General features: G+C 38.5%; 2 protein-coding genes across 2 annotated transcripts; both read right to left on the reverse strand.

The window, feature by feature from the left end:
* Window positions 1-2: 2 nt before the first annotated feature.
* On the reverse strand, window positions 3-3235 carry MEF9 (mitochondrial editing factor 9). The gene is made up of 2 exons (XM_026802544.4): window positions 3096-3235; window positions 3-2390 (listed from the first exon to the last, which is right to left on the reverse strand). Exon 2 carries the CDS (start codon window positions 2132-2134, stop codon window positions 83-85), a length of 2052 nt encoding a protein of 683 aa, XP_026658345.3. The 5' UTR covers window positions 2135-2390; window positions 3096-3235; the 3' UTR covers window positions 3-82.
* A 2860-nt stretch (window positions 3236-6095) lies between these two features.
* On the reverse strand, window positions 6096-11050 carry LIP1 (lipoic acid synthase 1). Its single transcript, XM_008783903.5, has 4 exons — window positions 10487-11050; window positions 7811-8022; window positions 6833-7212; window positions 6096-6478 (listed from the first exon to the last, which is right to left on the reverse strand). The coding sequence occupies exons 1-4, from the start codon at window positions 10936-10938 to the stop codon at window positions 6347-6349; spliced, it is 1176 nt and encodes a 391-aa protein (XP_008782125.3). The 5' UTR covers window positions 10939-11050; the 3' UTR covers window positions 6096-6346.
* Between the last annotated feature and the right edge of the window lie 827 nt (window positions 11051-11877).

The following is an 11877-nucleotide window of genomic DNA, read 5'->3' on the forward strand; positions in this document are numbered from 1 at the left end:
ATGGTTAGACTATACGGATACAAATTCTTTTACAAACTCAATCAATCATTTACAATTATATCTTGGCACATTGCTATGCAACTCAATCAAGCTGCAAGTCTCTGATGACCCTATTGCTACTCTCTAATAATGAATATATCTGATTTGAAAGAGGATGAGACCTATCTCCGGAAATAAATATGTGAACACTGTCATGCATCTCTATCCAACTATAACCAGGCTGTTTTAAAACCCTATGTTTATCCATCATTTCCCTTAGTTTAATAGCATCATCCCACCTCCCCTCATCTGCATGCATGTTGTATAGGAGTACATATGGAGCAGAGCTCTCTGGTTCAATCTCCACCAAGGCCTTTGCAGCTACACGAGCCAATTCCACATTATTGTGAACCCTACAAGCACCAAGCAAGGCTCCCCACACTGCCTTATCTGGTGGGACAGTCATGCTATTGATCACTTCCATTGCATCTTCAAGCTGCCCATGTCGGCCAATGAGGTCAACAAGTGAAGCATAATGTTCGACTCTTGGCACAATATTGAACTCATGAACCATGGAATCAAATTCCCTCCTTCCCTCATCCACTAATCCTGCATGGCCACAAGCATTCAACACAGATGTAAATGTTATGTGGGTTGGCCTCATCTTCCTCCTCTTCATATCTTCAAAGAGCTCAAGAGCCTCACTTGCAAACCCATGCTTTGCATAGCCTCCAATCATTGCATTCCATGAGACAACATCTCGCTGCATATCCCTTCCATCAAAAATAGCCATTGCATCCATCAAGTTCCCGCACCGTGCATACATTGTAATGAGCGCATTATTTATTGGAATGTCTGCTACTATTGTCTTAATAACAAGCTGGTGGATTTGAGTTCCTAAATGCAGTGTGGCAAGCCCAGCACAAGCACTAAGCACCGAAGACAAGGTATGCCGGTCCGGTTTCTCTCCAACCACTTGCATCTTCGAGAACAACTCGATGGCTCCTTCATAGTCTCCATTTTGCTCATATCCAGCTATCATTGTATTCCAAGAGACAGTGCTCTTTTGAGGCATCCTATCGAAAAATTCTCGTGCTTGTTCCACCTCGCCTTTCTGAGTAAACCCACATATCATCAAGTTCCATGACCTAGCATCTGGATCTGGAAATTCTTGGAAGAGTGATTGTGCCTCATTCATCTCCTGTGCTTGCACGTACCCTGTGATCATTGTGTTCCATGAGAACAAGTCCCTTTCAGGCATCTCATCAAAGAGAGCTCTTGCCGAGCAAAGATCCCCAGCTTTCACATAACACATGATCATAGAATTCCATGACACGGCATTCCTCTCGAAACATTTGAAGCAGTGACGTGTTTTCTTTATTTCCTCACCTCCTTTTCTTTCTTGATAAGGTTGGTAAGGAATCAAATCGAATAGTCTTCGAGCTTCCTCAACCTTTCCTCTTTGGCCATAGCCTGCAATCATAGTGTTATAAGCATCAACAGCCCCTTCGATCTTGTTAATTGTCCCACTCTGAATGAGAATTTCTTCAGCCTCTTCCAGTCTGCCATTCCGAATGAGACCTGATACTAGAGCATTCAAGGATGCTGCATCCCGAACTGGCATACTCTCAAACAACTCAGTTGCCCTTCTAACATCACCAACTCCAAGAAAGCCAGTGATCATGGTGTTCCAGGAGATGACATTCTTCTCTGGCATTGTATCAAAGAGGTGCATCGCCTCGCCCATCCTCCCATTCCTCGCATACCCACTGATCATGGTGTTCCATGACACAGTATCCTTTAGTGGCATCTGATCAAACAGGTGGCGTCCCTCCTTGAGCTCCCCACCATCCCTGGAGAGGGCATAGCCAGAGAGCATGGAGTTATAGGATACGACATCTCTCTGCGGCATTTCATTGAAGAGCCTCCGGGCAAGAGCAAGCTCGCAGTGGCGGACATAGCCAGTAAGCATGGAGTTCCAGGTGATGACATTGCGGTGGGGGAGGGCATCGAAGACCCGCCTCGCCTCATGGAGGCGGCCACTCTGGATGAGCTTGGAGAGGGCCTGGTTCTGCCGACGAAAGAGGTTGGGTTTGTCGCCGGAGCGAGCGGTGGCAATAGCACGGTGGGTGGCAAAGTGCATCCACCTCCTCATGCTCTTTTCTTTCTATTCACTTTTCTTTGGATTTTGGGAAAGGTTTAAGAAAGAGAAGGCATTTACATCATTTACAATTGGATGGCTAATGGTGCAAAGGATGATATTGGATGAACCGAGTAACCACATAACCAATACAGGTAAGACCTCTATCTATAACTTCCATGTCAATTTCTGGTTCCATATTTCCGAAGTTCTTCCTTGCAAATACCTTCTTCTACAAAATTAGACATGCAGGCTTAGTTTGTCACCAAACCTGCATATGCATGGATACAAAATCACACTGATGAGAATCAAGAAGCAATATAACGTAAGATGCATATATGGAAAATGGCATTATATAAAAACTAGTTAATTCACATAATCTTTACTAAGTTATTTATACAAAAAAAATCATTTTTTCGAGGCAACAAAGGTGATACCTCACAACTGCTGAATCCCATCATAAGAAGAGAGAAATATGAGAGAAAAGTTTCAAGAATTCATTACGCATGGACTCCTGAACTTATGGGAAGATTAAATGATTGATTCGCAGCAGCTTTAATTTCTCTAATTAAAAAATTGCTGCTCAAAAAATTTCATGATGCATATCATAGATAGCTTTATTCAAATGACCCAAAAAGGGTTGCCATAGTTCCATTACCAAACTATGCAAACAATCATGCTTATTTTTTTTCCTAACACCAACTTCATAGAAAGTGGATTCAACCACACTTAAACCATTGATCTTTAAGTTTTAATCAGTTAAACCCAAACAAATTACAACCACATCATCAAAAATTCCAAATCCAGTATATATATATATATATATATATATATATATATATATATATATATATATATATATATATATATATATATATATATATATATATATATATATATATATATATATATATATATATATAAACCTAATGCCACAAGAAACAGAGTTTCTTAAAAAGTGAGATAAAAGAGAGACCGGTCGGAGTCGGGACGTGGGAGCGGGAGGCGACAGCAATCTAATCGAGAAAGCCGAAGGGCTCTGACGAGGGCCGTGGCGGCTGGAAGGCTTGGGACGGGCTCGGGATGGGGCTCGTCGGAGGTTAGCGTTTGAGGCCTTGAGAAGAAGAGGGAGGAAGAGAGCTGGTTTGAGACGGACGGACGGAGGTTGTGGAGCTCGGAATTTGCCCTCCGGCCCAATTTTTTTAATATATATCAAGATCGGGTCCGACGAGCCCGTTCTCAGCTTTGTCCGTCAATCTAATCGCGTGAATCTTACAGTAAGCCGAGGGATCCAAGATTCCAAGTCCCGTGCCGAATAATCCCGCGAAAAATTTCTGAACTACTTCAAAATTTTCAATTTCATCCTAAATTTTAATTTAGTACAACCACATCAGTCAACTTTTAAGTCCGTTCAATTTAGATTATTACTATAAATTTCATCCAGCCACCACAATAAGATTATCACATGATATCATATGACCTAAAAGCTTATGATAGTCAGATAAAATTTCTAGCCAGAATCAAAATTGAATAAATATAAAAATTTGATAATTTAATTGGACCGCATTAAAATTCAAAAAAAATTAAAAAATTAAATAATTTAAAATTTTTAGATGATTATTTCTTCATCAAAATGGTTCTCCGCACAGAGGTTATAGACCTTTTCGAATAGAACATGATTCTAAACCTACATCATATAAGTTAATTTGATTGATTTTGGATGCTAAGTGTCAAATGAATTACCCAATTAGTAGTTTGATAATATTTAACTGTAAACTTGGACCATAGAAATTGCGGATGGGCCATCCCTTTTTTTTTTCCGAGGGTGGGGGTCATAAATGAAAGGAAATTAGTGAATCAGAGCTCCCGCCCGCTCAAAAAAAATAGTAAAATTGGCTGACCAATTAGCTGATTACTTGCCTTCCAGCAAGATGCGCAAAGACTAAAAGGAGTATAGAGAAGAACCCTAATATTCCACCGATAAGGGTGATTAGAATACCCATCTATCAATCTCTTTTTTTTCAATGAAATAAGTGGTCACTTGCCGTCGTTTTGCTAAAAATCAAAAACTCGTACAGTAAAATTCGATTTGTGCAATCCATTATGAGCACTTTGGCAAGTGCAAATGCATGTGTAGATAAGCATGGATGGGGATAACAATGTCGAGAAATCAATTATCATGACTTTTTTTAAAAAAGAAAAAAGATGTAAGAAGTAGTTTAGAGGGGTTTTATAAGCCAAATACATGATGAACGCTTCTAACTCGACAAACAATAACAACGGCAGGAGATGAAGAGCAACCACCAGAACATTATGTGATGCAATGTGTAGAAATATAGAATGGAATATCGTGAAAACACAGACCTTTTCTCTATAGGATGGTGGTTATGACTTATGCATGGATACTTCGAAACTTCACATGAATGAACTTTTAAGAATCTAAGTTCGGCAAAAGAACAAATATCATTCCTCTACAAATTATATATATATATTCATGCCATATTTCTCACAAAAATATATATTCTACATTTTAATTTGTAGCAAATGTCAGAAAATTGAATTAGACAAGAGCCAGGTAAACCACCACCACCACCAACAACAACAACAACAACAAAAAAGGTTATGTTTAACTTATATAAGAACCACTAAAACAGAGACTAGAATAATATTTTTTATGCCATATTTTTTTAAAAAAATATATTCATGATATATAACTAATGAAACATTACTTTGAAAATTGTGAGGGAGAAAATCATAATAGAGTTGACGTTGACCTTACGGCTAGTTGCTTATCCCTTTAGTATATATAGTTGGGATTAATGAAATTTAGCAATACTACAAATCTAGTATTGAGAAAAGAGGAAAAAAATCATACATGGGTGTGGCTATAAAAAATATCTTAAATCAGGTAAATGCTTAATCAGCAAATCATTGTTAAAGTGTTAACTAAAGTATTGATGTGCAACCTTCAAAAGTTACGGTGCTAAAAAAATTGTAATGCAGTTACTTGTTGGTGGCTTCTATGAAATAATACCAACCAGCAATTTTGAGGTAGTCTGGTCAAATTTAATATAGAAGGATTTGCTTTCGGTTGCATGGAAAGTTTTCCATCAAACACATTATGCTAAGATGAAATACTTACTTATCGGGGGCTTCTTTAATATAAAAATAGCAAGCAAATTACATGTCAAGACCAGAAAAGATTTGGGTGTTTTCTGGGTAGAAGAAAAGGAGAAAAAACTCTCTACAATCTCAGGAAACTACAACCAGCAGCATACATTGTACAAAAGTAATCATGGGAGGGAAACCAGAGAACCACTTAACAGGCCCATTTAGGTCAGCAGCTAAGTTTGGCAGGCAATCAGCAACTTGGTTGCTTTCTCTAAGAGAGTAGGAAACCCGAATATCATTATATTACAGGCTGCCCTAGGTCTCCTCGCCCTTCAATTCGTTGATAACACTATTGCAGTCATCTTCTATCCAAACAAACCTCACCTGGAAGTACCAAACAAGAAGTTGCAAAACCTTCTATTGGTGGGAAGAGCACCTCCCTACCAAATAAATTAGGTACCAAAATGCAATACCATTACTTATCAGAGGCTTTTGTGAAATAATACTAACCTGCAATTTTGCTGTTCGCCAGCTCCGTCACGCCATGAGACCAGATCAAACTTGAAAAAGAAAGTACTTGTAAACCTCAGTTGCAGATAGATGTTCCTTACAGGTATATATCATATTGAGCATGGTAGTTGCACATAGGCCAATCTCATACTAAGGATACAAGACAAATACATAACCACAAAAACAAGCCATTAACACTAATAGATGGCACTACACTCACCTTCAAACCCATGCTTCGAGACAGGTATAGAGGCGACTCAATGTGGCATACCAAGAAATCATATAGGAGCTGATACTTATTTAAAGTGAACTATGACTGGGTAAGTCTGGAAGAAAGATGCAGAGAAAAATGATGGGAGTTGAAAGATAGTTTTATTACAGGAAATTATTAGCTGTATTATTCCAGCTTTAATGAATGAAGTGTATGTGAATATTGTAGTGAATGAAGTTACATAATATAAATGTGCATACACAAGAGCTGCATCCATAAAGGATTGTATGCAGTGACAAAGATGATAATATTGCCTGAATCAAACTACAATATGGATCAAAAAAGCAAATGAAATAACATGGTTATGGAAAGTGGCTTGTAGAGAACTTCTAGGCTTAAGACCCATGAATATGATGTGGATCCATAGAAGCCTTTGCTCGATCAGCATCAATCATGGACTTGATATAAAATTCACCTGCTTTATACGAGGACCGGACCATAGGACCAGATGCAACATATCGGAATCCCTGCAACAGAAGCATCATATAGGTCATATTTCAAATGCATACATACCTTAATTTTATGCCTGACAAGTCTAATAATGTGTTCAAAAGTATGCAGGCAATCAAGCCTGAAATGTGTTTGCAGGTAGTTAAATTAGTCCGTATTGTTAAATTCGTTAAACATTGATTTCCTACAAAGAAGGCAAAAATGAAAATTTCTGCCATTTAGTTTTACGTTCGCTAATTCAGTCATCATAAAAATGTGTAGTCGCAAACAAGTGGGACTAACATTAAGTAATTAATCATCTTGTTCAGACTCAACATCAAAGTGATTATCTGATCAATAAGCATGCAAACTATATGTCCAAGAGAACATACCATTTCCATGCCAAGAGAATGGTACTTATCAAATGCTTCTGGGGTAACATATTCAGAGACCGGCATATGCCGCTTTGATGGTCTCATGTACTGACCAAAGGTCATGACATCGACTCCAGCTGCCCTCACTTTCTCCATTGTACTAATCACTTGATCAGGTGTTTCCCCACAACCTAGCATTATTGAAGTCTTTGTCAGAGTGCCAGGAGGAGCATATTCTTTTGCCATTTTAAGGACGTCAATTGATTGCTTGAAATTAGCACGACGATCTCGCACCATGCTCTGCAGCTCTTCAACTGTCTCAATGTTGTGAGCAAAAACATCTAACCCAGATTTTGCAACTGTCCCCACACAGCTGGGGTCTCCTCGAAAATCAGGAACTGCATAATCATTAATACAGATGAATCAAGGATGCAGAAATCCAAAAGAGTGATTTAAAAACCCAAATCAAAAGTAGATCATGATGGAGCTTTCAAGTTGCATCTAGAAGCTGAGCAGAAAACAATCATTTGACTATGCATGAGAAAACGCACCAAGCATTTGAAGACTGTAAAGGAACAATAGGTTTTCACAAGTCACAAAAACAGCATGTCCTCAGCTATTTTCTAGAAGATGAGGCAATCAAACACCACAAAGCTATTTTTCTCCAGTACACTGCAGCATAGCAGGAATTTTTTATGCGCATGAAAAATTTAGTGGTGCCCTCTTTTCTTCCTCTTCTCTTATTAATGATGACCAAAATAATTGCAAGGACATGAAACTATGGAGGTCAGAGGACTCAGCAATGCTGCTCAGTATTATCAGAAGAATTAGAGAATGGATGCGGTCATGTAATACATTCATGCCCAAGCTGCAAGGTGGTTGTGTATCTAGATATCCATTCTCATGATATCAGTGGCTTCTAAATGGGTAGGCATCCATTTAAATTTATTTAAAATGGCCATACTTTAAATTACATAAAGCATAAACGATTCATACCGAGTGCTTCTATTAGCATCTTTGGTTTCAGATACTTTAATTTTTGCACTGTTTCAGCAAAATGTCCACTTCCTTGATCAGGCAAGTCGTCGCGGTCGACGCTAGTGATCACCACGTAATCCAAACCCCATGAGGCAATTGCCTCAGCGACATTAGAGGGTTCATTTGGATCTGGTGGAGGGGGAGTGCGTGATGTCTTTACATTACAAAATCTGAAAATGTGTAAGATAAAAACATTAGGATTTAGAATATCTGAAAAATAATGGAAAAAAAAATCAGATTTTTCAGCTCCAGACCAGCAACACATGCAAAACCAGATCAGTAACAGAATTCATATTACATTATGTCTAAAACTGGAGATAATATAATATTATCTCTAATATGAGCAAATATGAAAGGCCAAATGTAGAAAAAGCCAATTTTTACCATATATATCTGACATCCGATATCATGAAATTAAAAACCTAATAGATTAATAGCAGTAATAGTCATACCCACTTCACATAAACCATTGGACCTCAAAATTGTCACTGAATTTTATTATCAAATTAACATAGCCTTCAAAAAATTCTCATAAGTTTCTCATCTTCTTGTGATGAAACTTGTAGCAGGGTTTTTCAATTGTCAAATATGGAAAGTAGTGCTCCAGCAAGTTTTATGATTTAAAGGCGAAGCTAAAGTTGAGATAATACACTTCTGAACCATTTAGGGCAAATACAAAACCAAATTCCAGCATACAATTGGTGTTTTGGAAAAAGGTTCCCTAAAAATCTGCTTTTAGTCTCGAGTGGCTCTCCCTCAGCACAAAAGATAACATGAAACATGTGCCACTAAATTTTTTGTTTGGTTATTATCATCCCCACATATATAAATGGAATCCCACTTTGTGTAGCAAGTGAACTGATCCTAATAAAAATATAATAATAATAATAATATTTTTTTTTCCTATTACTAGAGGTGCTCTTGATGGTTTTCCATCCTGAATGTAAGACTGACTCTATTCTCTGTTACCCTGTTGCCTTGGAGAGGCAAGCAATCCATTATGAATTCCTATATTAAAGAATTGAATGTGCACCACAAAATAAGTCGTTAGCTTTTATTATAGCAATTTTTCTATTTGTCATTCAATTGCACTGAGATTAAAAAGTTGATGGTTGAAAAAAAAAGTTTTGCTCGAATCATTTATAAAAGTAGAGCACTGCACATGAACATAAATCATTGTTCTGATTTATAAATGATAATATAAGTTTTCAAAAGCAGGTTATTGCAAGTAGCAAATTCTACAGCTTGATTATCCTAATGCATAGCCAAGAGACCTTACAGGCAATAGCAAATGTTGCGGTAGTACTTGCCAAAACTTATTATCTGTCCACCGACCATACGGGTTTCATGACAGGTCTCTCTTTTGTCCAAATTTGGGCATGAACCTTACAAGGTTGATGTCAGGCTTACATCCGGCAACTAAAACCACTCAATCATTCCATTTAGCAATCCAATTAAGAGTTGCGCTCTATAGCTGACCCCATATTTGGTAAAAAACACTTGGATCATGATCATGATATTTACAATTTCCATTCAATCTATCTTAGATCTTCTGCTCTTCTTTTGCAATCCCTTCAAGATTGATCCGAGAACATTTCCTTATCTTAGATCTCTTCTATGCAAGATCGTATTGGATCTCATCTATACAAGATTGTATTATTTAAGACAGCTGACCAACACTGATCCTCAAACGGTGCAGGTCCTGCAATTCCTTTGCCTTGCTCGATCATAACCATGTCATTGTGTCATCTGCCAAATGCCCACCTCGGCACTATCATTTTTGCATGGCAGACTTACGTCCTGGACCCTCTAAATTGGCTGACATTCTAACCAAGCAATAGTGCGAATCTCATAGAAATTTTATGAAAGTAACACAGAAGTGATAAAAGTATGCGACAACTACAAGACATCCTATATGCATCCCTTCACCATATGTGTCTTCAGAAGTCACAGAGCCCCACGCATATTACCTTGCAAAGCAATATATTACACTTTCTTCAAGTCAACAAGAATCATAGGCAGCTTCTGTTTCTTTTTCCCATCAGTTGCCAGGCCAAGGAATAGACCTTTGGTTGACCTGGTTAACATAGAAGCAATTGATTACAATATGCTGCTATCCATTATCCTATTCTTGCTCCATCACCCCTCTAAAAGCTGACAGAACTACACACAGTTTAATCTGTAAATCAAGAAAAATTGCGCATATTTGTACAAATATATATCATCATATATTTTTGTAGCCCCATTTGTATTTCCCATGATCATCATGCTACCATTGCAATCTTCTCTACCATGTTTAAAATGTTAGCCGAACACTGATTCTCATGTACCCAATCGGATCCTCGGACAGCCCCAGTTTTTTACATGTAATGTTCAGCAATTCACTAAATTAAGATGAAGATTAATGCCAAAATCAACAGAAAAACTATCATGATTTATACTCAATTTCTTCAACACCTTTAACAATTTTTATAATCAATTAAAAAGTTTACTTTTCTTCATCTCAAACTGTTTCTTATATTTGTTCTACGTTCTCGTATAATGTGAATAAACAGCCAAATCCAACCAAAAGAAAGACACACACACACACAAGGAAAAAGATGAGGACATGGATAGAATTCCAGAAAATCTCACCTACAGCCACGAGTACAGGTGTCCCCGAGGATCATGATAGTGGCGGTGGCCGTCCCAGTCTCCCCACCGGACCAGCACTCCCCGAGATTGGGGCACCTGGCCTCCTCGCACACGGTGTGGAGCTTGAGCTCCCTCAGCTTCGCCTTGATGGCCGCGTACTTGGCCCCCCCTGGGATCGTCTCCTTCATCCATTTCGGCTTCGGGAGCGGCTGCTTCTTCGTCCCGACCTCCACCGAGTAGACGAAGTCCGAGAGGGAGGGGGAGTCCGCGGCGAGGCGCCGCCGTAGGTCAGAGAGGGTCCGGGCCGGCGGCGGAGGGGCAGAGGAGGAGCCTAGGGTTTGGGCAGAGGGGTCCCGATCTAGGGTTTGGAGGATGGAAGTAGTGGAGAAGAGGGTTCGGCGGCAGTGGAGGGATCGCGCGATGGAGAGGAAGACGCGCGGGCGATGCATCATGTCCGCCCCTTCGACGACTCTTCCGTCCTCTTCTCTTCCTCTATCTTCCCCTCTGTTCTGGGATGTGAGAGGCTCTGCGTTGCAACGCGTGTAGGTGGGATGGCTGCTTCTTCTTTTTTTTTTTTTACTCCTTTGTCTTTTCTTTTTAAATATTATTATTATTATTTACATCAGCTTCTCGCACTAATTCCGCATGAGCATAACCAGCTGAATTAATGAGGATGGGATAGCTTTCGCATAGCCATAAGGATACTAAGGAGCGACCACTATGATCGGAGTTGGTGGCGAATAATGGACGACTCCAACGTTCTCTAATTGATTTTTGTATTATCACGGCATACTGCTATTAAGGAGTCATTCGTAGGAAAAAAGAGAGAGGCTCACCAAAAGAGAAAAAAAAGAGTGATCAGTCTCCTCATCCAAACATTTCTAGTTTGCAAACCAGATTGAGAGGTGAAGCTCCAGTAAAAATATTCATGTCTCAACATTCTCGTTTTGTTGACGTTGCTGGCTTTGGTATTTGAAATATTGTAAGTGAAAATATCGCAACTAATTTTAAGAGCATAACAGGTATTTTACACAAATTTTTTTGAAAATATAGATATTCAACCAAACATAAGTTACTTTGGAAAATGTGATTTTTATGCCACTTTCCAATGATGAACCAAATATACAAAAACCATTTTCTTATGTATGATATAACTAGAAAACACATTCCAATGAGGAAAAAAATTTCCAGCAAACTAAATGAATCCTAAGTATTTACAACAAGTTGAGTAATACCGCTGGATAAATTCTGCATAAAATATTTTTTTATTATTGATTTTGTAAGATTTCTTTTTTCATTACCGGTATGTATTCAAGAATTTTCCTATCCTAGGTCTAAATATAATTACATACTTACTGATTTTTAGATGCATATATTTTGAATAACTGATA

This window comes from Phoenix dactylifera, chromosome 12 (assembly GCF_051530095.1).
Source record: "Phoenix dactylifera cultivar Ajwa chromosome 12, Ajwa_hap1_PhDact_Kaust_v1.1, whole genome shotgun sequence".
Taxonomy (NCBI): domain Eukaryota; kingdom Viridiplantae; phylum Streptophyta; class Magnoliopsida; order Arecales; family Arecaceae; genus Phoenix; species Phoenix dactylifera.

Bases quoted from the DNA above. Each gene is read 5' to 3' on its own strand.
- MEF9 (XM_026802544.4), bottom strand. From the start codon at position 2,134: ATGAGGAGGTGGATGCACTTTGCCACCCACCGTGCTATTGCCACCGCT.
- LIP1 (XM_008783903.5), bottom strand. From the start codon at position 10,938: ATGATGCATCGCCCGCGCGTCTTCCTCTCCATCGCGCGATCCCTCCAC. The intron at 8,023-10,486 runs GTGAGATTTTCT...ACACATTTTCAG, and splicing joins ACCTGTACTCGTGGCTGTAG to ATTTTGTAATGTAAAGACAT. The intron at 6,479-6,832 runs GTATGTTCTCTT...CTTCTGTTGCAG, and splicing joins ATTCTCTTGGCATGGAAATG to GGATTCCGATATGTTGCATC.